The sequence below is a fragment of the Brassica napus genome, chromosome C9 (assembly GCF_020379485.1).
Source record: "Brassica napus cultivar Da-Ae chromosome C9, Da-Ae, whole genome shotgun sequence".
NCBI lineage: Eukaryota > Viridiplantae > Streptophyta > Magnoliopsida > Brassicales > Brassicaceae > Brassica > Brassica napus.
Window position 1 is genome coordinate 59773832 of NC_063452.1, and position 25937 is coordinate 59799768.

Here is a 25937-nt window from a genome sequence, read left to right on the forward strand (position 1 = left end):
TATATTTCAAAATTTTAAATTTATTAAATTTATTTTTATTATAAAAATTTATAATATTAATTAAAAATGATAGATATATTTTAGTATTTTTATAATTTCAATTTTAAAAAATTTATTGAATTTTTTTATTTTTGTATTTATATTGTTTTAGAAAAAGAAAAAAAAATTATCCTCCTGCAACCGTCCGCGACCGCAAACGTTAGCTGGAGCCAGCTTTTAGATTTACAAGGTTTGAAACGGTTTAAAGCGGTTTAGAACGGTTTGAATGATTGTTGCGAACCGCTAACAACCGCTACCAACCGCAAAAGCTGCGTTTGCGGGTGGTAACGGAAAAACCACTCTTCCCCTCGGTGAGGAACTCGGCGTGATGAGTCATATGCAAGTCAAATTGCATTTGTTTAAATTCTGATACGAATAAAATAAACCACATAATATCATGTTACATCATGCATGCCATTATTTCTAATTATTTTTTGTTGACCACAATCTTGTACTTTGAACAAAAAGTCCACAAGCCATTGCCCATGACTCCCGATAATATATATCCTCAACACGATGGTTAAGTTTATATAATTGTATCCTACGTATATTCTGAAGCTGTAGATTGTTTAAGCATACACACCAATAACTTATCATTTCGGCTGAATCATGTAATTAAAGATATATATATTATTATTTTTTTCATTTCAAGTAGTGGATATAATATGATGGAGAACTTAAAAATTTGGATTGGTTTGATAAATAAAAAAATTGATAATGATAATGCTGCTAGTTTTCTATTGGGCCAGCCAGATTTGTTAATGTTTGTTTTTACACGCCTTTCCTTCCTGTTTCTGAAAATTGAACACCTCACACTCAGAGTGGGCACGTGTTCGGAAACAGGGCCCATCAAGCCCAATTAAACACCGTTTAATGTCCGAACGTATATGCTCCTGACGTTCGGTTTAATTATTTTTTTAAAGACCAGCCATTATTAACCCATGGAACAGCAAAGCTAGTAATTAAAACGTAAAAATGACATGTGTCATATATTGATTGGACAAATAACAAATTAAGATTCAGCTGACACTTCCACTTGCATGTAAACCACGATACAGACTAATCTGAGAATGACGTGTCGCAATACGATTCGTTATAACCAAAAGAAAGATTTTAGCTGATATCTTCGCGGTTACGGTGAAGCCGCACGCACCAGATCGTAACTACTCTCCGTTCCAACCTGTTTCCTTCTCCTTGGAAGCTCTCTCTCACTTCCGAGAAAGGAAAAAGCAACACTTCTCTCTCTCTCTAAGAATCCATTTTCGCTGCGGGGGTTTATCCGCTTTTCCTCAAATCTTCTTCTGCAAGACGATCATACATCTACATGCACACACCTATATGTGTATGCTGATGTATGCATAAAGTCGTGCGTGTGCGTGTGTTGAATAGTTTAATCGAGTCTCTGCGTTTTCAATTTCGTCAACTCCAGCTAAGCTCAATGACCCCAATTAGGGTTGGACTTCGTCCGTGATGACTCTTGATACTATAGGATGGCTCGATTTCAATTCATCGTCTTCTTCTTCTTCGTATCGGTTGCGGTTTTCGCCGTAAACCCTAGCTCAAGCTATCGATTCGCCATCGTGGAGCCTAATTCGGGTTTTAACTCGGGTTTGGATCCGGATTCGGAGTCGCTGCTTTTCCACCAGGATTACTCCCCGCCAGCTCCGCCACCGCCGCCTCCGCACGGACCCTCGGTATCTTGCACCGACGATCTAGGCGGCGTCGGGCTTTTGGATACTACTTGTAAGATCGTAGCTGATTTGAATCTTACTAAAGATGTGTATATAGCTGGGAAGGGCAATTTCATCATCTTACCTGGTGTTAAGTTTCACTGCGCGATCCCCGGATGCTCCATAGCTATCAACGTCTCTGGGAACTTCTCTCTAGGCGCGGCGTCTACGATCGTCGCCGGGACGTTTGAGCTTTCGGCTGGTAACGCTAGCTTTGCCGGTGGATCGGCAGTGAACACGACGGGTTTAGCTGGGAGCCCTCCGTCGCAGACTAGCGGGACGCCGCAGGGGATTGATGGGGCTGGTGGTGGGCATGGTGGTAGAGGGGCTTGCTGTTTGACTGACACTAGGAAGCTTCCGGAGGATGTGTGGGGAGGTGATGCGTACTCGTGGTCGACTCTGAGTAAGCCGTGGAGCTATGGTAGTAAAGGAGGGTCGACGAGCAGGGAGATTGATTATGGAGGAGGGGGTGGAGGGAGAGTGAAAATGAATATTACGCAGTTTTTGGATGTTAATGGGAGTCTTTTGGCAGAGGGAGGTTATGGAGGAGCCAAAGGCGGTGGTGGGTCTGGTGGCAGCATCTTCATCACGGCATATAAGATGTAATGAGATCTAGTTTCCAGTCTCTCTTTTACTAGCTGTTGCTTTGATTTACACGGATTTTAAGTGTTTCTTGGTAAATTGATCTCAGCTATCATCTTATGCTTTGCTTTTATCATAAATGCAGGACTGGAATCGGAAAGATTAGTGCATGTGGTGGGAGTGGCTACGGTGGTGGGGGTGGTGGAAGAGTATCTGTCGATATTTTTAGTAGGCATGATGACCCAAAGATCTTTGTGCATGGTTAGTTTCTCTTCCTTAAGAGGGCCACTGTTTCTTTCTGGACCTCGTAATAATATCCACACTTCCAGAACTTGTAACTCTTGCGAAATTGATCGGGTATTAAAGTATGAACCCTTAAATTCAATGACATAATTCCATTCTCTCAGCTGATTAATTATCACAGCAAAATTCTTCATTCTGATTTTACTTGGTTACTTTGCTAACATCTGCACATATTGTATATTCTTATAGTTTTTATTTATGTTTTGAGTGAGTTATTTTAATACATACTTTCTTAACATCTTCAATCATGTAAACTAATTTCATTCTCCTACATGCAGGCGGATACAGTATCGGGTGTCCAGATAACTCAGGTGCTGCTGGCACCCTATACGATGCTGTTCCCCGAAGTCTTTTCGTTAGCAACTACAATCTGACGACAGACACTTATACGCTTCTCTTAGAATTCCCCTTCCAGCCTCGTTGGACCAATATTTATATTCAGGACAAAGCGCGAGCAACTTGTCCTCTGCTATGGAGTCGTGTCCAGGTATTTAGAAAATGAATTTCCAGTACATGGGCTTTGTAGGCCAACTGTTTGATCAACTTTTGCAGTTTTGATGCTAGGACTATTTGTTATCTCATATAAAAATGATTTTTTTTTCTGCAACTCATTTGTCTATTCTCTACATTTTTTTTTTCTCCTCTACATTTTTTTGTTGCTTCTGTATATGCATATTTAGGTTTTCAGTGAATTTTCCACATCTCAGCATATTATTTTGCTTTGGCTTATGCCATTACCGCTAACCCAATTCTTAAAGATGTAGTACTCAAGCAGAATTCATTATGTAGGTTCAAGGACAAATTAGTTTGTTGTGTGGTGGTGTTTTGAGCTTCGGATTGTCTCATTATGGCACATCAGTATTTGAGTTACTGGCCGAAGAACTCTTAATGAGTGATTCCATTATCAAGGTCAGTCTTATCTTGTTCTCCACCTTTTCCGAAATTCGGATGCAACAACATTGTGTCTGTTTGAGCTAGATATGTATAATTCTGTTTTGTTAATATGTCTTTCATTCTTGGTTTACTTGGCCTGGCCATTCTGCATATCCTAGATTTTATTTTGGTATTCATGTAAATTTGTTCGTCATGCTTTGTGTTTATTGGTACGACCAGGTTTATGGGGCATTAAGTATGTCTGTCAAGATGTTCTTGATGTGGAATTCAGAATTGCATATAGATGGAGGAGGGGGAGATACAACTGTTTCGACTTCCACACTTGAGGCTAGCAATTTATTCGTTCTTAGGGTACTCACAAATTCATGTCATTGTTTTCCTCCTAGTAACTTTATTACATGCCGTTGCATCTAATTTGTTTGTATGACCTCTCATTCTAAATATAGGAATCATCTGTGATTCGCTCAAATGCAAATCTTTTTGTCCATGGACAAGGTCTCTTGAATCTAACTGGACCAGGGGATTCAATTGAAGCACAGCGGCTTGTTTTGTCACTGTTTTACCGGATTTATGTAAGAGGTTTCCGTCTGTTTGTTTTAGTGACATTCCTGCATTCTATGACTATTTTGTGCAGATGCAAAGATAGTTGGTGTTTATAGCTACGAAAATGTGATAAAACTAGCATAATTTGACAATCGGTCTCCTTTAACGGCCATATTGGCTTTTAAATAATAGATATAGAAAGGTACTTGATTTGTCCGTCCAGAAGATAACAACTTCTTTCTTTTTTCCCCTGGAAATTGAAGGTTGGGCCTGGATCTATTTTGCGTGGTCCTCTGCAGAATGCATCCCGAGATGCTGTGTAAGTGTGAAGGAAAATGCCACATTTTTTAATTCCATATTCTTCTGAGATAAAATCAGCTAACACTAATCGAGTTCACATCCTTTGCAGTACACCAAAGCTATATTGTGATCGGCAAGATTGCCCCTATGAACTACTGAATCCTCCAGAGGATTGCAATGTCAATTCGTCTCTGTCCTTCACTCTACAGGTACTTCTGCCGTACTTAAACCAGCATGCTCTGGCATGAAAATTCTGATATCTTTTCTTTCTTTCAGCATGGAAATTCTGATAACTTTTCTTTCTTTCTAGATATGCCGAGTTGAGGATATTATCGTCGAAGGTTTCATCAAAGGATCAGTAGTTCATTTCCACCGTGCAAAAACAGTAACCCTTGAATCCTCTGGAGAGATTAGTGCTAGTGGAATGGGTAAACAATAAGCTATTTTCTTTTTGGATTTTGTTTTGATCGCGCATTCTACTTATACATTTCGTATGGGCATGTCCTTGGCTTTCTCCCCCACTATAAGTTTAAGGCGCTACTACGCATTTTGCATAGGGAGAAAGAAGAGATGTTCTTATGTTTTTGTATTGTATTTCTTAGCATCATAAATATGCAATTGTTTTGTGTGTGTCACAGGTTGTAGAGGTGGTGTAGGTGAAGGTAAATTGCTTGGAAATGGCATTGGTAGTGGTGGTGGGCATGGCGGTAAAGGGGGCCGTGTATGTTACAATAACAGCTGTGTTGAAGGTGGAATTACGTATGGAGATGCAGATCTCCCTTGTGAGCTTGGCAGTGGAAGCGGTGATTATAGCCCGGATTATTCATCTGCTGGTGGTGGTATTGTAGGTATGAAATGTCAAGAGTTTTTGATGATTCTGGAGTTCTATTTAACACGAGATTAGGTTGTGTCTTCATAGGACTTGATATAGAGTGTATGATGTAGACTACTGATTATTCGTACGTGTGCCAAATATTTGACTAATTCTATTTCTTTTATTATGATAAGTTTATAATTTATAGCCTGTTAACATTATAGGACCTTGTCATCGTTTAGCCAATACACTACTGTGCATGCTGTGATTGCCATGAAAGCTTATTTCTTTCAAGATAATACTGTTTAACCTGTTCTTTTCTTTCGTTTGAATCTGGTCAGTGATTGGTTCACGGGAGCAGCCTCTATCTGGATTATCACTTGAAGGCTCAATCAAGGCTGATGGAGAAAGTGTCAAACGTTTGAGCAGAGATGAAAATGGTTCTGTTGTAGCACCTGGTGGTGGTTCTGGTGGAACAGTTCTTTTGTTTCTGCGTTATCTTATTCTGGGAGAGTCGTCTCTTCTCTCAACTGGCGGTGGGTCAGGCAGTCCTGTTGGTGGTGGTGGTGGCGGAGGTGGGAGGATTCATTTTCATTGGTCTAACATTCCCACTGGAGACATATACCAGCCTATTGCTAGTGTGAAAGGGATAATCCATGCACGGTCTGGCCTTTAAATACCTGTGCATTTCCCATTTCTTTGCTATTGTTTGATATTATTTTCCAGCATGTCCCACTAACATTGTTTCTCTTTGTAATTGTAGGGGGGGAGCGGCATTAGATGATGAATTTTCTGGCAAAAATGGCACAGTAACTGGAAGGCCTTGTCCAAAAGGACTCCACGGTATATTTTGCAAGGTTAGGAAAACTTAGTTCAACGTTTTCTGCTGCTACATAATATCATGGGTGGAAATTTTCTATTTGCCTTTTGTTCGCTTATCACGATTGAGTTGTTATTGTAGTTTATCTAAGCTCGTTAGATTCCCAATTCCTACTTTTCTTCAGGAGTGTCCATCTGGTACATTCAAGAATGTTACTGGATCTGACACGACTCTTTGCCGTCCTTGTCCCGTTGATGAGCTTCCAACTCGTGCTGTCTATGTTCCAGTTCGAGGTACAAATAGCATTCGCATATATCTTGAGCTCTTGTGTATTATATTTGTGCTATAAATTTCCTCGTTGACAAGTTTTGTTTCGGGTTCAGTTGCCAACCCGAAATCTGTATTTTCCCTCGATAATGAATATACGTGTGGTTCATAAAGAACTGTTTGTTTAAGTTGGCTATGATCTTGTTTTATTATTATTCATTTACCTGTATCAAGTATAAACCTTGGAATCTTCTATGCTTAATAACAGGTGGTGTTTCTGAGACACCATGTCCATATCGATGCATATCGGAAAGGTATCATATGCCACACTGTTACACCGCTCTGGAGGAGTTAATTTACACATTTGGTGGGCCTTGGTTGTTTGGTCTTCTTCTGATGGGTCTCCTCATCCTCTTAGCACTTGTACTTAGTGTTGCAAGAATGAAATTTGTTGGAGTTGATGATTTACCTGGCCCAGCTCCCACACATCATGGCTCTCAAATTGATCATTCCTTCCCTTTCCTTGAATCACTAAATGAGGTTAGATGATTTTCTTTGTCTTGTAACATTAGATCCAAAAACTGTTTATTTGTCTTTACTTTCTGCGAAGCAAATGAAGAATGATGTATGTATTTTCTGATTTGTCACTCCAAATGCAACTAGTGTATGGCTAGCATACATGACTGAGTGAAATAACCTGCCAAATTCTCCTTATATTACAGACTTTACAATGTTATGTTGTATATAATGTTATTTCTTTTTTTAGGTCTTGGAAACAAATAGAGCAGAGCAATCGCAGAGTCATGTGCATAGAATGTATTTTATGGGTCCTAATACATTCAGTGAGCCATGGCATCTCTCGCATATTCCCCCGGAAGAAATAAAAGAGATAGTGTTAGTTGTTTCTTGTTTTATCTCCAAGCTGATTGGAATTGTGTCTCATTGTTTTTTCTATAGTTATCTAACAAGTTGTCTGGGCTCTGAAATGTCCTCATATGATTTTGGAATCTTTAGATATGAGGCTGCATTTAACACGTTTGTGGACGAAATCAACTCTATAGCTGCATATCAGTGGTGGGAAGGTGCAATATATAGTATTCTTTCAGTGGTTGCATATCCGCTTGCGTGGTCTTGGCAGCAATGGCGGCGGAAGTTAAAATTGCAAAAATTGCGTGAGTTTGTACGTTCAGAATATGATCATTCCTGTTTACGCTCCTGTCGCTCCCGGGCTTTATACGAGGGTCTGAAGGTGATTTCTTGATGATTTAATCTCATAATCACTCAATGGACTACATAGTTTCAGAGTATCTGATTCGTTTTACAAGGATTTGTTGTTTTAAGCTTTAGTGTATATTTTTTTCTTCTAAATATAGGTAGCTGCCACCTCCGATTTGATGCTTGCATATCTGGATTTCTTCCTTGGTGGGGATGAAAAAAGGACAGACCTTCCACCTCGGCTTCACCAAAGGTTTCCAATGCCCATATTGTTTGGTGGTGATGGCAGTTACATGGCTCCTTTCTCACTTCAAAATGACAATATTCTTACTAGTCTGATGAATCAGGTTGGTTCCTTTCTTCCTTAGTTAACGAGAAGCAGTTTCAGCAGCCATTTTAGAGGTTTTATTGATCTTTGTCATTGTTTTATTTTCTCAGCTCGTTGCTCCGACTACTTGGTACAGACTGGTGGCTGGTGTAAATGCTCAATTACGCCTTGTTCGCCGTGGGCGTCTGAGATCAACGTTTCATTCTGTTCTGAGATGGCTAGAAACTCATGCGAACCCCGCTCTAGAAACACATGGCATACGGGTTGATCTGGCCTGGTTCCAGACTACAGCTTGTGGTTACTGCCAATATGGTCTCTTGATTCATGCTGCTGAGGATTCTGAACCAACGTCACCTCAGTGTGTCGGTGAAACAGCATGGACTGAGATCCAGCCACGGTATATAAATGATAAATTGCATCCTTTCGTCGGGTTCATTCGTAGTTACAATAGACATAATTTATGAACTGAGCAATCTAGATAAATCAGATGATCACTTTAGAAGTTTAAGGCTTTTTTGTGATCTCACACTTCAGCATGTGTTCGTTATGCACTTCCTTTTAGCTATGCGGAGTTATGATGTCTTTTTCTTCTGACTTTTAGTTATGGCGTGGGTGCACACAAAGAGAATTCTCCGGCACGTTTAAGAGAGAGTATGCTCTACAACCAAAACCACACAAACACTGAGGATTATGCTACACGCAGAAAGAACTATGCAGGGATAATCGACGGTGACAGCTTACCGAGTCTCAAAGAGAAGAGAGACATGTTTTTTATTCTCTCTTTCTTAATTCACAACACTAAACCTGTGGGCCACCAGGTACATCTCCAATCCAAATTCTTATAATATGAATGTCTTCTTCTATATTGTGCTGTCCAACTTTTCAATAACTCTTCCCTCTGTTATATCCTATGATACTGCAGGATATGGTTGGCTTAGTTATTTCGATGTTACTTTTAGGAGATTTTAGTCTAGTCTTGCTCACGCTGCTCCAGCTGTATTCGATTTCTATGGTGGATGTACTGTTGGCTTTGTTTATATTACCTCTCGGCTTGCTTTTGCCATTCCCCGCTGGAATCAATGCCTTATTCAGTCATGGACCCAGACGCTCTGCTGGGTTAGCACGCGTTTACGCTTTGTGGAACTACATGTCCTTGGTCAATGTGGTAAGTACTCTTTTTTTTTTTTTTGGTTGAAAACTTGTTTTGTTTTAAAATGCAATGTGAACTGCATGTTCATGTCACATGAGGATGAATTTTTTAACAGTTGAAACTATGACTGTTGATTCTATGGGAAGATGTTGCAATGTCTCACGTTACCTGACAAGTTTTGGTTGTGTGACAGTTTGTTGCTTTTCTCTGCGGATATGTTCATTATCACAGCGAATCATCAGCAAGCAAGAAAATCCCGTTTCAGCCGTGGAATATAAACATGTAAGTTTTACTACAATGGAAAGTAATACTTCGTGGCAATCTTATGTTTCGGTCTATTGGGTTTTTGATGTGTGTGTGGTTTTTGGGTGGGGATGCAGGGGTGAAAGTGAATGGTGGATATTTCCAGCGGGACTGGTCGTGTGTAAGATAATGCAGTCGCAGCTCATAAATAGACATGTAGCAAACCTGGAGATACAAGACCGCTCGTTGTACAGTAAGGATTTTGAGCTGTTTTGGCAGTCGTGACAAAGTCTTGTCAGGTAATTTTTATGAGAACAATTGAAAAAAGCTTTGTCCCAGTTTGCTTTTTTTCTTTCTCTTGTTGTAATTCTATTACTCTATAGGTGAATAGAATTAGGGATACAATAGAGAAGGAACTCTGTCATGGGACAAAGAAAGTAAAGAAAACAAGTTTATTTGATGGTAGATTATAATTAGAGGGATTTGTTTTTCTTTTGTTTCCAATGGATGGTCGTATTGGTTTTGATTATTCTTAAGGTTGTGTATGTAAATAAGTGAGAAACCCATTCTCTATCTACTTGGCACTGTGTTTCTTATTTCTGCCTAGAGCTGCAAACCGGACGAGTCCATGTCCATTAGTCCATATACATTAGTCCATATCCATTTGTCCATTTATTGTTTGCGTACATAAAGTGACCATGTCTATTAAGAACCATATCCATTAAGGACCATACCCACTAACACCCATATTTTCATGGGCTGCCATGGAGTCCATAATGACCATATAAGAAATTTTAAATTTTAATTTATAAGCCTACAATTATATATACAAATTCATAAAATTAAAATTCATCCATAAATTCAAAAATACAACAATAAATAAGTTCATAAGTGAAGAAATTCTGCCTCAGAGTAGGCTTCTTCACTTGAATTATTGTTCTTTGGTGTATATTGACAAAGTAATGGATTTTGGGATCTTAATTTTTTTTTTTAATTTGGAGAAGTTGACTTCTGACTTTTGAGAGAAGGAACGTAGCCAAGTAAACCATTACTCCCGCCGTGACCTAATTACAACGACGTTATGAGACTAAACATATAGCGTTATGAAGTCGACCAAATTGGTTCCTCCATGGTCATTTTCCCTAAAAATTTACATATTTTTAAAATGGGTGTCACCAAGAGCTCTTAATTAAGAGGTTGTGGAATTAAATTAACTTAATTAAAGACACAAAGATTCCTTGTCGTTAAAGTTATCACAATCCAACTACAGAATGATCTCACCAAGAAAATCCGAGTCGAAGAGTATTAATGCCTTTCACTTGATAAACCATCACGTGCATGAGTTAGGACAGAGAGCAGATTTCTTCCATAGCTCATTACCAAATGCATATGTTACCAGTAGAACTAGGTAATATTTTCAGTAACTATTGGTCCTTACAAGAATTAACTCTTCTTTTTTAAACTCTTCTCTGGCCCAAATCTCATGTTTTATTGGTTTCACATCATGACCGGTTCTGATTTATGCATCCTTGTCAAGTATGGACCGTCAAGTATAGCATTGTTTATTTTGATAAGATTTTTTTCATATTAAACTACATTTTTGATAAAAAAAACTACGTTAAACTACATATTTCATAAATTATTTTGATTTGATAACATAGAAATATGCACATGATGCAAAGATCCGCCCCCTAACTAATGAAATAAAATCTTTATAAACTTTTAAAACACCGCATTAATAATAGATCAAATAGATATAATAAAATTTTAATACTTAAACATGAACATAAAATCTCAATTATTTATTAAAAAGCCAAAACACTGTTCTATAAGCTTATATTCCACAAGAATCTCCTCCAGGTCCGCCATATGTGAACAAATTAGATTCTTTGAAGAAAATTCGTTTCTTTCCATCTTTTAATCCATAACATTTGTTGTTGTCTAATAGCTTCTCTAGCTTATATTTGCGACTAGCCATGAAATTATATTTAGTGTCTACAATGAGGAGGTTTTTAACACGTGCGGATTCATCTTCCTTTTGAGTTGGCAGATGACCATTGCCCATTGGTGGACTAATACCAGAAGTGGAAGTTTGGACTACTCCCGTGACTCCAACCATATCCACACTACGACCTATAATATCGAATAATTCTTTTGGCCAATAACCAATATTTATATCCTTTTTATTGGCTCTTATGAGTATTGTCCACCAATGTCCGGTTGCATAATCCTTTAATAAATGATAAAAACAATATGCACATTAGGTTTGTATAATATTGTTCAAGAAAATGTTACTAGAAAAGTATAAATACTACCTGTGAAATACTAGGGTTAACAGCCCTATCTCCTTTCCGGGGATAAGGAAAAGGAACAGATAACGGATCAGTTGTTGACACTTGAATAAAACCAGGACATATTGTATTATAACATCCTGCTCCATTGGCACCCTATCAATATTCAGTTTATTATATCAGTACAGTCTAGATAAAAATTGAAAATTTATGTATATCAAAAAGACAAAATTACAAATACAGACTAAAAGAATAACTAAATAAGTATTAAAATATGTCTGAGACAAAATTATGGTTATATTTTAAAATACAATATAAAACATTTTATGTAATTTTACTATGCATATTTATATTATTTTAAATGGTTTGTTTAGAAAAATAAGATTTAAAATTATAAAAATGTGAGATTTTAACTATATTTATAACAAGAGAAAAAAATCGTATTATTTTAGTTCTTATTTTTAACTATCCTTTTACATTTTAATGAAACAACTTTAAAAACAGAAGATTGATATTTATATGTTTCACTTATACTGTATATAAAATACAATAATCATATTTTAATAACACGCCATGGTTTAGCATAATTTTCTTTTAACTAAAAAAATTATGATTATTTTTTTATGTTTCAGCTAATGTACCTTCCAAAACCCGTAACTCCAGGTGCGTCCATCATCAAATAAACTTGGATTTACCTATTTGTCAAACTATATTTTGTTAAGCAAACCTATATAAAACTAAATTAAAAATGCATCAACGTTAATTTACCATCCAACCGGTTTGGATAAAATTAGTTTTCTTGTTGTATCCACTGCCAACATATATATTAGCATATGAAGCTTGGTCCCTACTAATATTCAAATCATGCACACTCATCCAAGCTGCTAAACCATGGTAAGGACCTTCATCTTGTGATCTAACTCCAGCAATCTTTAAATTCCGAAAGTTACATCATATGATTTTTCAAGATATACATATTTATGACACAAATCATTCAGTGACTTACATGTGTTCCTGGACTATCTTCTGTGAGTGGGTTGAAGTGTTTCTCAGCCCAATACTTAGCATTTGCGACATATTCTTTTGTATTTTTCAGTATAGGTACTGTTCCATTTGGACAGTTGATGCTTATTCTATTTTCAATTTTACTTTTTATTTGCTTTTTTAGTTTCCAGCTTGAAAAAGATGGTTCCATCTATTTCAAATTATATGGTTACATATAATGTAAAGTGAGATTTATATATTATCTAATACTATACCAAACATAAGATATTTTTTTCTTGAAAAAATCATCTTTCCTTTATTGATTAAAAAAAAAAACTCAGATAGAAAATCAAAATTTAACAAAAGTGTAGTAAGAGTAGTTGATAAATAATTTCAGTTTTATGTTTAACTACTTTATAAATATATATTCATGAGAGAAAGGTAAAAAACAAACTAAGACTAGTAACAAAGAAAAATTGGATTGTTAGCAACAACAAAAATTGATTGTAGTCACACAGTCATTCATCAATTTTACTCCGCTGAATCAATAAAGTAAGCATTGTTTAAAATTCAACAAAGCATATAATATTGAGGAAAGAATACCTGAATTTTATGGTTTTTGAGTAGTGGATGGCTTAATGACGGTTGTTTATATATATCCACACAATCATATATAATCTTCTCGTTTAGCTATAAAAACATATTTGGAATTAATACCAGAAAATAATCTACATAAATCAGTTTAAAACTTGGATGTGTATAAATACATATTTCTTATTATTATTTTCAACTACCTTAAATGATTTCACATTTCTGACACTTTCTATAGATTGAACCAGAGAAACTATGAATATGAATATGAATGTGACGAGTTTGAAAAAGAAATTCATATCAATATGAATGTGAACAAATATTTTCTTTTTGTTGAATACACCTCCAAATATTTAGGTATTTATAATAGTAAAGGTGATAAATCTATGTTCCTTCCTGGTTTTCAAGTTTTTTTATTTTATTTAATGGTTTTTATGAATAATCATTATAAATAAACACACAATTTCAATTTTCCATATTGTTTCAGTGGGTTTTTTTTATACATTGGTTCAAATGGATATTTTATTATGATACAAATATCACACACTTAAATGTTCTAATTTGGATTTTCATAAAAAAAATTCTATTTAATACTAATTTCAATAATTTACCTGAGTTTTATACACCTAAAATAAATACATATCCCTCTTTATTAGTCCATTTTAACTTTTTAATAAAAAATAATTAATACTCTGAGATCTTATCTATAATAAATTGAATATGCATATTATTTTTAAAAATGTGTATGTTGTATTAATTGTTGACACACAGCAACATAAGTATCAAAAATCCAACACACACATATATATATATATTGCTTTTATAGGAAATTTAGTATACATATTGATCTGCTTAAAGACACCTTTGGTTTAGTTACCGAAGTTCATTTTTAAACAGGCATACAAAAGAGAAGGAACTCTGATTGCCAATGTTGGGATTTATTAAATCCATGTTCAACTCTATATTATCCGATTAGTACGATATTGTCCACTTTGGGCCTAATTGGCTGGCCCTCATAGATTTACTTTTGGTTTACATCCCAAAAGACCTCGTACTATTAGAGTTAGAAATCTCTTTATATATTAGACACTTTTTGCTAATTATCCAATGTGAGACTTAGTTTGTTATCTCACATTCTCCCATTCAAACTAAGGATCACATTCATCTCATGCTCCACAACTGACTTCCAGAATCTTTTGAGTTGATCTCTGCCACACACCTCTCAGTCCTAACTCATAGGATACCATTCATCTCTCGAAGGGTATATTGGTCTTTTGCAGATTTCTCGTCAACCGCTCTGATACCAATTGTTGGGATTTATTAAATTCATGTTCAACTCTATATTATCCGATTAGTACGATACTGTCCACTTTGGACCTAATTGGCTGGTCCGCATGGATTTAGTTTTGGTTTCCATCCCAAAAGGCCTCGTACTATTAGAATTAGACATGTTTTTGTCTAATTCTCCAATATGAGACTTAGTTAGTTATCTCACGGCCAAGGGTAAAAAAAAAAAAGTTTATTTGATAGTGGATTATAGTCAGAGGGAGAAATCTTGTGTAATATGAAAAGATCATAGTGGATTATGTGTAGATTTATAGCGGATTATAATTAGAGGGAGAAATCTTGTGTAATCTGAAAAGATCATAGTGATTATGAATAGCATCAATAGTGCATTGGACTATATTGGTTTAGTAATTGGAATTAGTTATCTCCTATATATTAATTGAGAAGCATTTGAAAAATTAGAACCTTAATTTTGTATTAATTAAAAACAACCTCAAATCCTAGGTGGCACTCTAAATGCCTTCTAAATTCTATTTCAAAGAATTCTAGAGCATCTAATATAAAGTATAGTTTAATCTAATGGTGTCACATTATTCCATAATTATATAACACTAGAGAACATTATATTAACCTAAAATATAAGAAGTGTGTATTATTTCCTTAAATAAAAGCTACAGAATTACCTAATATGATTTACATATATATGACAATTAATGATTATGAATAATAAAGATTTGATAACAATTTTTGCATCCTTCTTCATTTTTGTTTAAATTTATATTATTAAAAAAAATTAAACAATCACATTAACCATATAATTAGATTTTTTTGTTATATGTTATATTTTGAATTTTTTAAAATGACTTTAAATTACAAAAATGAGGAAACCTTATATGTTATATTTATTTTTAAAAACGACTTTAAAATACAAAAATGAGTACACCTTATATGTTATATTTTTCTTATATGTTATATTTTGAAATTTTTTAAAACGACTTTAAATTACAAAAATGTAAGTTTTCCTTAAGTATACGACTAAAAACATTAAAATGACATGTATCAATTCGATGGTTGATTTGAAAGCTTTCAAAACCATATGGAAGATAAAAGTCAAAATAATTTAACTGTGGAAACAATACTGTTCATTTTTTTCAAGAATGTGTTCGAGGGAAAAAATAAGGTTTTTATGTCATAATTTGTTTAATGTCCATTAGAGAATATTATATTAACCTAAAATATAAGAAGTGTGTATTATTTCCTTAAATAAAAGTTACAGAATTACCTAATATGATTTACATATATATGACAATTAATGATTATGAATAATAAAGATTTGATAACAATTTTTGCATCATTCTTCATTTTTGTTTAATTTTATATTATTAAAAAAAAACAATCACATTAACCATATAATAAAAAATTAGATTTTTTCTTATATGTTATATTTTGAATTTTTTAAAATGACTTTAAATTACAAAAATGAGGAAACCTTATATGTTATATTTTTTTTAAACGACTTTAAAATACAAAATTGAGGACACCTTATATGTTATATTTTCTTGTATGTTAGACTTTTTCTTATATGTTATATTTTGAATTTTTTAAAACGACTACAAAATGTAAGTTTTCTTTAAGTATACGACTAAAACATTAAAATGACATGTATCAGTTCGATGGTTGATTTGAAAGCTTTCAAAACTATATGTAAGATAGAAGTCAAAATAATTCAACTGTGAAAACAATACTGTTCACTTTTTCAAGAATGTGTTCGAGGAAAAAAATAAGGTTTTTATGTCATAAGTTGTTTAATGTCCACTAGAGAACATTATATTAACCTAAAATATAAGAATTGTGTATTTTTTTCCCTAAATAAAAGCTATGAAATTGTCTAATATGATTTACATATATATGGCAATTAATGATTATGAATAATAAAGATTTGATAACAATTTTTGCATCCTTTTTTATTTTGTTTAATTTTATATTATTGAAAAAAATAAACAATCACATTAACCATATAATAAAAAAATTAGATTTTTTCTTATATGTTATATTTGGAATTTTTTAAAATGACATTAAATTACAAAAATGAGGAAACGTTATATGTTATTTTTTTTTTAAAACGACTTTAAAATACAACAATGAGGACATCTTATATGTTATATTTTTCTTATATGTTATATTTTTTCTTATATGTTATATTTTGAATTTTTTAAAACGACTTTAAATTACAAAAATGTAAGTTTTCCTTACGTATACGACTAAAAACATTAAAATGACATGTATCAATTCGATGGTTGATTTGAAAGCTTTCAAAACTATATGGAAGATAAAAGTCAAAATAATTCAATTGTGAAAACAACACTGTTCACTTTTTTCAAGAATGTGTTTGATGAAAAAAATAAGGTTTTTATGTCAAAATTTGTTTAATGTCCAATCCGATCAACCCATGATGTATTAATTAAAGTTTTGTTTCATCATTTTTAATAAAAATTGATCTGATCCAGCGGAAAGAAATTATATAATAACAAAAAATATTGTATATATATAAATAAAATGATCAAATATATAAAAACATTATCGGTAACATGTAGAAATAAACTCTTATCCTAGTATTGTGTTATTAGCTCGATTTTCATTGGGAGGAGAAGTTTTAAGCTAATTCATCGAAATTAACACTGACTGGTCCCGTGTCTAGGGAAAGATTAGGGTTTGGCCTAAACTCCTCCCAAATTACAATGAGCCTAATCGTAAAAGAAAAACTTGATAATTTTTTTGTCGACGATTGTAACTGTAATAAAATGCCCGAAATTAAATGTTGGAAAATCTTGTTATTCCATAAACTCCAAATGAAGAAGTCAGATTTTGACTCGAAAACGCTGATCGCATGTAGCTTTTGTTTGGATCAAGAGTATATGTAAGACCGACATATAACGTATCTCCTATCAAATCATTAAATAAATCATCAACCCTACCTCGCACCCTCTAAAGCAAGCCTATCACTATTCCCAAAACTATTATAAACACAAATCAAAAAGTAACACAACTTTTGCTTTTAAAGGAAAAACGTTTCACAGTGACAAAAAAAAACGTTTCATGTGGTTTGACTAAACGGACGTCGACGTATCGTGAAGCTGCTTGCAACTCCGGTATCAAATCTTATGCTTTAAAAGCATTTATTATGGGATCCATATTACTAACCATGGATAACCGTTGGAATCAATGCCTTATTCAGTCATGGACCTAGACGCTCTGCTGGCTTAGCACGCCTTTACGCTTTGTGGAACTACATGTCTTTGGTCAATGTGGTAAGTACTCTTTGTTTTTTGTTATCGAAAACTTATTTTCTTATAAAATGCAATGTGAACTGCATGCATGTTCATGACACATGAGGATGATTTTTTAACAGTTATATTTGTTGAAGTTATGACTGTTGATTCTTGCATGTCTCACGTTACCTGACAAGTTTTGGTTGTGTGACAGTTTGTTGCTTTTCTCTGCGGATATGTTCATTATCACAGCGAATCATCAGCAAGCAAAAAAATCCCGTTTCAGCCGTGGAATATAAACATGTAAGTTTTACTACAATGGAAAGTAATACTTTGTGGCAATCTTACGTTTTGGTCTATTCGGTTTGTGATGTGTGTTGTGGTTTTTGGGTGGGGATGCAGGGGTGAGAGTGAATGGTGGATATTTCCAGCGGGACTGGTCGTGTATAAGATAATGCAGTCGCAGCTCATAAATAGACATGTAGCAAACCTGGAGATACAAGACCGCTCGTTGTACAGTAAGGATTTTGAGCTGTTTTGGCAGTCGTGACAAAGTCTTGTCAGGTAACTTTTATGAGAACAATTGGAAACACCACTGTCCCAGTTTGTTTTGTAATTCTATTATGCTATAGGTGAATAGAATTAGGGATATAAAAGAGAAGATGACTTCTGACTTTTGAAGAGAATGAACGTAGCCAAGTAAACCATTACTCTCCCGCCTTGACCTAGTCAGAAGGCTCGCTGTGTATATATATATATATATGGCCGTCAACCAAGTTGGCTCCTCTCTATGATTACTTTTCCTATAATTTTTTCATATCTTAGAAATGGGCGTCACCAAGAGCTCGAGGTTGCGGAATGTAATTAACTTAATTAAAGACGCAAAGATTCCTTGTCATTCAAGTTATCACAGCCCAACTACGGAATGATCTCACCAAGAAAATCTGTGTCAAGAGTTTCAGGGGTCTTATTGAATTTGGTAAGTTAATGGAAATTAAATTTGAAGTGAAGACCTTTCACTTGATAAACTGTCACGTGTATAGGACTGAGCACGAGTTAGGACAGAGAGCAGATTCCTTCCATAGCTCACTACCAAATGCATATGTAACTTGCCTATCCATCCCACCCAAAGCCGTTCAAAATTATACGAACGTGTCACTGTGTGATAGCTTGAGTTATCCTCCATTCGCTGAAACCCTTAACTCCTAGTTAAGAATGGCCCATTCGACATTTTTGAAAAAAATGTAAGATAGTTAGAAAGGCCCATTAAGGAATAAAGACGGCCGAATCGATCGTCTTCACTCTTCACCAAACTTAACCGAAAGCATTCTTCTGCGGTGATGAATGGTTGATTCTTCGGCGATTTTGCGTCATTAAAGGCAAATTAGGTTGACACACATGCTTTTTCTTACCGTAGAACTTCTATAAATTAATAATTTTTATAAGTTAATAAATTTCACCGATTCTGATTTATTTCAATTCAAAATTTGACACAAATCGATAAAATAATAAAATAATAATTTTTAAAAAATTCTATATAAATATATGATCTCACTAAAATTATAAATTTATATGTATACATATTTTATATAAGTAAAAATCTATTATTATATTTTCCTGACACTTCGTATATTTTTGATGAGATTTAGTAATATTATATCTAAATCACATTCAAGTTATATGCAATATATATTATATACAACGAATAATATAATACAATTAATATAAATGTCAAATTTCAAAAAATAAAAATTAATTTCTATACACTAAAATCAAATATTTTTTTCTTATTTTAGAGCAAATATATCTTAAAATCACTTTACAAGCAAGAGTAGTAATAGCACATGGCGAAGACGTATCACGTTAGGGTCCGAATGGAACAAAAAATCTAAATAAAAAACCTTTTGCAAATTAATATCTCTATAAATTAATAAAAATTTAAAGTCTCAATATTATTAATTTATAGAAGTTCTACTCTATATGTGTACACATACATTAATTAAATTTTTAAAATTTGACCTTCACGTTATTTTTATTGTATTATTTGGTGTATATAAAATATGTTTTTAAAATCTAAAAATGGTTTAGAAATAATTTTACTAAATATTAGCAAAATATATGGAAATTAAAAAAAATCTAGAGATAATTTTACTAAATATTAGCAAAATATAATAAATATTAAGAAATTATAGAGATAATTCTATTGTGAAACAAACCAAATAATAAAATTGTTTGTTTGTACTTATATAAAATGTATATATACAAAACATATTAATTTATGATTTGAACCATATAATTATATATAATTTTTTAAAATATTATTATCTTATATTTTTATCGATTCGTATCATATTTTGAACCAGTCCAACTCGAGGCCAGAAAATTTTATTAATTTTTCAAGTATTAATTTATAGAATTTATACTGTATATATAATATATATGCACATGATGCAAAAATCCGGCCCCTAACTAAGAAATAAAACCCTTATAACCTTTTAATACACCACATTAATAATAGATCAAATAGATATAATAAAATTTTAATACTTGAACATGAAACATAAAATCTCAATTATTTATTGCAATATACAAGAGACTGTTTTATAAGCTTATATTCCACAAGGATCTCCTCCAGGTCCACCATATGTGAACAAATTAGATTCTTTGAAGAAAATTCGTTTCTTTCCATCTTTTAATCCATAACATTTGTTGTTGTCTAATAGCTTCTCTAGCTTATAATTGCGACTAGCCATGAAATTATATTTAGTGTCTACAATGAGGAGGTTTTTAACACGTGCGGATACGTCTTCCTTTTGAGTTGGCAGATGACCATTGCCCATTGGTGGACTAATACCAGAAGCGGAAGCTTGGACTACTCCCGTGACTCCAACCATATCCACACTACGACCTATGATATCAAATAGTTCTTTTGGCCAATAACCAATCTTTATATCCTTTTTAGTGGCTCTTACGAGTATTATCCACCAATGTCCGGTTGCATAATCCTTTAATACTTCATAAAAACATTATGCACATTAGGTTTGTATAATATTGCTCAAGAAAATGTTACTAGAAAAATATAAATACTACCTGTGAAATACTAGGATTAACAGCCCTATCTCCTTTCCGGGGATAAGGAAAAGGAACAGATAAAGGATCTGTTGTTGACACTTGAATAAAACCAGGACATATTGTATTGTAACATCCTGCTCCATTGGCACCCTATCAATATTCAGTTTATTATATCAGTATAGTCTAGATAAAAATTGGAAATTTATGTATATCAAAAAGAAAAGATTACAAATACAGATTAAAAGAACAACTAAATAAGTATTAAAATATGTCTGAGAAAAAAATATTGTTATATTTTAAAATACAATATAAAACATTTTATGTAATTTTACTATGCATATTTATATTATTTTAAATGGTTTGTTTAGAAAATAAGATTAACAATTATAAAAATGTGAGATTTTGTGTCGGACAATTAACTATATTTATAACAAGAGAAAAAAATCATATTATTTTAGTTCTTATTTTTAACTATCCTTTTACATTTTAATGAAACAACTTTAAAAACAGAAGATTGCTATTTATATGTTTCACTTATACTATATATAAAATACAATAATCATATTTTAATAACACACCATGGTTTAGCATACATATTTTTTTTACTAAGAAATTTATGATTATTTTCTTATGTTTCAGCTAATGTACCTTCCAAAACCCGTAACTCCATGTCCGTCCATCATCAAATAAACTTGGATTTACCTATTTGTCAAACTTTATTTTGTTAAACAAACCTATATAAAACTAAATTAAAATGCATCAACGTTAATTTACCATCCAACCGGTTTGGATAAAATTAGTTTTGTTGTTGTATCCACTGCCAACATATATATTAGCATATGAAGCTTGGTCTCTACTAATGTTCAAATCATGCACACTCATCCAAGCTGCTAAACCATGGTAAGGACCTTCATGTTGTGATCTAACTCCAGCAATCTTTAAATTCCGAAAGTTACATCATATGATTTTTTTAAGATATGCATATTTATGACTCAAATCATGCAATGACTTCAGTTCAAAAAAAATAAATCATGCAATGACTTACATGTGTCCCTGGACTATCTTCTGTGAGTGGGTTGAAGTGTTTCTCAGCCCAATACTTAGCATTTGCGATATATTCTTTTGTATTTCTTAGTATAGGTACTGTTCCATTTGGACAGTTGATGCTTATTCTATTTTCAATTTTATTATTTGTTTGCCTTTTTGGTTTCCAGCTTGAAAAAGATGGTTCCATCTATTTCAAATTAAATGGTTACATATTAATGTAAAGTGAGATATATATATATATGTATATATATATACATATATATATATATTATCTAATAGTATACCAAACAACAGATAAATTTTACTTGAAAAAATCATCTTTAGTTTATTGATTTTTGCTTTGAAACGCAGATAGAAAGTTGAAAATTTAACAAAAGTGTAGTTGATAAATAATTTCAGTTTTATGTTTAACAACTTTATAATTTACATTCAAGAGAGTTAGGTTTAAAACAAACTAAGACTAGTAACAAAAAAAAAATTGGATTGTTAGCAAAAACAAAAAGTGATTGTAATTACACAGTCATTCATGATTTTTACTCCACTAAATAAATAAAGTAAGTATTGTTTAAATTTTTTTTAAAAAGGATATAATCTTGGGGAATGATAATACCTGAATTTTATGGTTTTTGAGTAGTGGATGGCTTAATGAAGGTTGTTTATATATATCCACACAATCATATATAATCTTCTCGTTTAGCTATAAAAACATATTTGGATTAATACCAGAAAATAATATTCATACTATCAGTTTAAAACTTGGACGTGTATAAATACATATCTCTTATTATTCTTTTCATCTACCTTAAATGATTTCACATTTCTGACACTTTCTATAGATTGAACTAGAGAAACTAGGAATATGAATGTGACGAGTTTGAAAAATAAATTCATATTAACAATCCTAATTTTTTTAAAAAAATTCTTCTTGTTGAATACACCTCCAAATATTTAGGTATTTATAATAGTAAAGATGAGGGGGTGATTGGTTGTGGCTGTAGATGATCTAGAAACCCAAAATTAATTTAAAGTCATACATGTCAATCAATCATGCTTTCATTTCTTTTAAAAATCCACATCAAAAATATCTCTGAAAAATAATAAAAAAAAAAGTTATACAAAGCTTTATCTCTAGAGCAAAAAATAGTGATTTATAAAGTTACAGCAAAAATAGTTACAACAAATAAATCTACATCTACTATTCTAAAGCAAAAAAATAAAATCCATGCACTTACCAATCACCCCGATAATTCTATGTCCCTGCTTGGTTTTCAAATATTTTATGTTATTTAATCGTTTTATTAATAATCATTATAAATGGAATTGGATAAACATTTCAATTTTCTATATGGTTTCATTGGTGTTTTTATTATACATTGGTTCACTTGGATATTTTATTAAAAGATACAAATATCACACACTTAAATGTTCTAATTTGGTTTTTCAAATTTTTCTATTTAATACTAATTTCAATAATTTACTGCGTTTTTTATACACCTAAAATAAATATATATCCCTTTTTATTAGTCCATTTTTACCTTTTTAATAAAAATATTAATACTCTGAGATCTTATTTATAAAAAAAAAGAATATACATGTTAATTTTAAAAATGTATATGTCGCATTGTTGACACGCAGCAACATAAAAGTACTTTCTGTATATAATGCATTTTACCTTTTTAGTAAAATATGCTAACATATATATATATATCATAGGAAATTTAGTATACATATTGATCTGCTTAAAGACACCTTTGGTTTAGTTATCTAAGTTCATTTTTAATACTCGCTTCAAATTTGCTTCTTCGTTTGATTTTCATTTTGGTGACTTTTAATATTACTATCTATAGATGAAAAGAATTAGGGATACAAAAAAGAAGGAACTCTGATTGCCAAGGGTAAAAGAAAGAAAAGAAAAACAAGTTTATTTGATAGTAGATTATAATTAGAGGGAGAAATCTTGTGTAATCTGAAAATAACGAATATCTATATGAATAGATTTTTATCAAAAGTGCATTGGGTTATTGGTTTTATTGTGTTTCTAGTTTGATTTTCAATGGAAGAAATTTTCTGTGTTATTTTATTGCTATTAATTAGCATCGACTGGTTCCATGTCTAGGGTAAGATTAGAGCCTGACCCAAACTCTTCCCAAATTACAATGAGCCTAATTGTGAAAGAAAAACTTGATAATTTTTTTATCGACGATTTAACTGTAATAAAATGCCGCAAATTAAATGTTGAAAATGTCTTGTTATTACATAAACTCCAAATAAAGAAATTTTGACTCGGAAAATGCTGATCACATGCATTATATGTAGCTTTTTTTTTTATCAAACATTGTATGTAGCTAAGACCGACATATCACGCCTCCCTATCAAATCCTTAATTAAATCATAAACCCTACACCCACCAAAATAAGCCTATTACTATTCCCAAAACTATAAACACATATCAAAAAAATTACAACAGCAGAGGCGGATCTAGAAAAATATTTTATGTGTGGCACAATATATTTTACTTATAACTTATTTAAAATAATTTCACAGTTTATATTATATTATTATATAATTAATATATGATTACAATAAATATTTTTCCTAATCTTTAATTCTCTCCGTTTTTAAAGAGATACTTATAAAACAATTTAAAGATATGTTTTATGTTTTGAATACATTTTAGATGCACTAACAGTAACAAATTACCAACATTGAAAAATATAGTTTTGAATTATTGTTTTAAAATTATGAAAATAGTTAATCACAGAAAATAATATATTATTATCATATTTTAATATCCCAAAAAGAAAAAAAATAATTCATAGAAATAAAGTGAATTGAAATTAGAAACTTTAAAATTATTATAGATTGATATTTACACAACAAAACTGAACACACTAGATAGATATAACTAGTTTAATAAAATTTAAGGGAACAAAATGATAAAAGTTATAATATGAAAACAAAGAATTACTATGAGACTGTTGTTTTTTATTAATTAAAACCCTCAACTAAAAATGAATCGTAAAAAAAACCCACAACTAAAATTTCGGTGAAATAAATCATCAACTTTAATTATGTTAACAAATCTTACCCTCCGTCTAAAAAATCGTGACGGAGGGTGACATACGTTAACGGTTTATAAGTTGAGGGTTTATAATGTTGAAAACTTAGTTGAAGGTTTTTTTACGATTCAAAATAGTTTAGGGGTTTTTTCATTAAAAGTCATTTAATTTTTTTAAAATCTTTATTATCATTTATATATTATTTTAGATTGATTTATAAGCCTTTAAAACTAATTTATAAATTTTAATCCACTACTTTATAACCGATTTATAAAACTTTATAAACATTTTAATACTTTTACATATGATTAATACGGTTTCACAATGATTTTATAAGTTTTTACAATTTTTGCTACTTTTTAGGATAAAATAATTTAACATTATTCGCCATACAACTGAAACGTAAAGTAATACAATAAATCAAGAATAATATATCAAATATATTATCTTATTGATCAAGAAAACAAACTAAAATATAACATATTGGAATAAAAATAATCATTCATTATTTTTCGGGATTGAGAGAAAATATGAGCGAGAGGACATAAATCATGAAAATAGGAAAAAATGTGTACTAACTCTAAATAGAAAGATTGATTTCATGGATGGATATCCTCCACAATTTTTAAGACTTAATATAACTTAGAAATTTTAAATTATTTGATATTTGACAATGACGATATAAACACACAAATATTCTTTTATCACTATTGCCAAATATCAAATAATTAATATTTTGAAGTTATATTAAGCTGTAAATTAAAATTATTAATTTTGGATGTATAAATTATTTTTATAATAAATTAATGTATTACAATTTATAAATTAATTTAAAGGCTTATGAATCAAATCTAAAACAATGATAATAAATATTTTAATATGTTTAATAACTTTTAGTGATAAAACCACTCAACTATTTTTGAATCGTAAAAAAACTCCTCAACTAAATTTTCAACATTATAAACCCTCAATTTATAAACCCTAAATGTATGCCACCTCTGTCACGTTTTTTAGACGGATGGTAACATATGTTAACGAAATTAAAGTTCATGGTTAATTTGACAGGATTATAGTTGAGAGTTTTTTTTACATTCATCTTTTGTCGAGGA

General features: G+C 32.0%; 3 protein-coding genes across 3 annotated transcripts; 1 reads left to right on the plus strand and 2 right to left on the minus strand.

Moving 5' to 3' along the window:
* Positions 1–1231: 1231 nt before the first annotated feature.
* Positions 1232–9805, plus strand: BNAC09G44880D. Its single transcript, XM_013865349.3, has 22 exons — positions 1232–2371; positions 2497–2612; positions 2933–3141; positions 3444–3563; positions 3768–3899; positions 3995–4120; positions 4355–4410; positions 4501–4600; positions 4702–4819; positions 5030–5239; positions 5547–5868; positions 5969–6062; positions 6210–6318; positions 6561–6832; positions 7059–7186; positions 7307–7541; positions 7666–7854; positions 7946–8232; positions 8437–8653; positions 8758–9000; positions 9179–9267; positions 9366–9805. The coding sequence occupies exons 1-22, from the start codon at positions 1530–1532 to the stop codon at positions 9511–9513; spliced, it is 4362 nt and encodes a 1453-aa protein (XP_013720803.1). The 5' UTR covers positions 1232–1529; the 3' UTR covers positions 9514–9805.
* On the minus strand, positions 9557–13831 carry LOC106424588. Its single transcript, XM_048769274.1, has 7 exons — positions 13298–13831; positions 13107–13193; positions 12526–12714; positions 12288–12449; positions 12161–12214; positions 11544–11675; positions 9557–11458 (listed from the first exon to the last, which is right to left on the minus strand). The coding sequence occupies exons 1-7, from the start codon at positions 13391–13393 to the stop codon at positions 11063–11065; spliced, it is 1116 nt and encodes a 371-aa protein (XP_048625231.1). The 5' UTR covers positions 13394–13831; the 3' UTR covers positions 9557–11062.
* Positions 13832–19969: 6138 nt separating this feature from the next.
* LOC125593136 lies at positions 19970–25242 on the minus strand. Its single transcript, XM_048769276.1, has 7 exons — positions 22571–25242; positions 22380–22466; positions 21768–21956; positions 21497–21658; positions 21371–21424; positions 20741–20872; positions 19970–20655 (listed from the first exon to the last, which is right to left on the minus strand). The coding sequence occupies exons 1-7, from the start codon at positions 22658–22660 to the stop codon at positions 20260–20262; spliced, it is 1110 nt and encodes a 369-aa protein (XP_048625233.1). The 5' UTR covers positions 22661–25242; the 3' UTR covers positions 19970–20259.
* Between the last annotated feature and the right edge of the window lie 695 nt (positions 25243–25937).

Bases quoted from the DNA above. Each gene is read 5' to 3' on its own strand.
- BNAC09G44880D (XM_013865349.3), top strand. From the start codon at position 1,530: ATGGCTCGATTTCAATTCATCGTCTTCTTCTTCTTCGTATCGGTTGCG. The intron at 5,240-5,546 runs GTATGAAATGTC...GAATCTGGTCAG, and splicing joins TGCTGGTGGTGGTATTGTAG to TGATTGGTTCACGGGAGCAG. The intron at 7,855-7,945 runs GTTGGTTCCTTT...TTATTTTCTCAG, and splicing joins TTACTAGTCTGATGAATCAG to CTCGTTGCTCCGACTACTTG.
- LOC125593136 (XM_048769276.1), bottom strand. From the start codon at position 22,660: ATGAATTTATTTTTCAAACTCGTCACATTCATATTCCTAGTTTCTCTA. The intron at 21,659-21,767 runs GTAAGTCATTGC...CGGAATTTAAAG, and splicing joins AAGATAGTCCAGGGACACAT to ATTGCTGGAGTTAGATCACA. The intron at 20,873-21,370 runs GTACATTAGCTG...GAATATTGATAG, and splicing joins GGAGTTACGGGTTTTGGAAG to GGTGCCAATGGAGCAGGATG.
- LOC106424588 (XM_048769274.1), bottom strand. From the start codon at position 13,393: ATGAATTTCTTTTTCAAACTCGTCACATTCATATTCATATTCATAGTT. The intron at 12,215-12,287 runs GTAAATTAACGT...TTTGACAAATAG, and splicing joins TTATCCAAACCGGTTGGATG to GTAAATCCAAGTTTATTTGA. The intron at 11,676-12,160 runs GTACATTAGCTG...GAATATTGATAG, and splicing joins GGAGTTACGGGTTTTGGAAG to GGTGCCAATGGAGCAGGATG.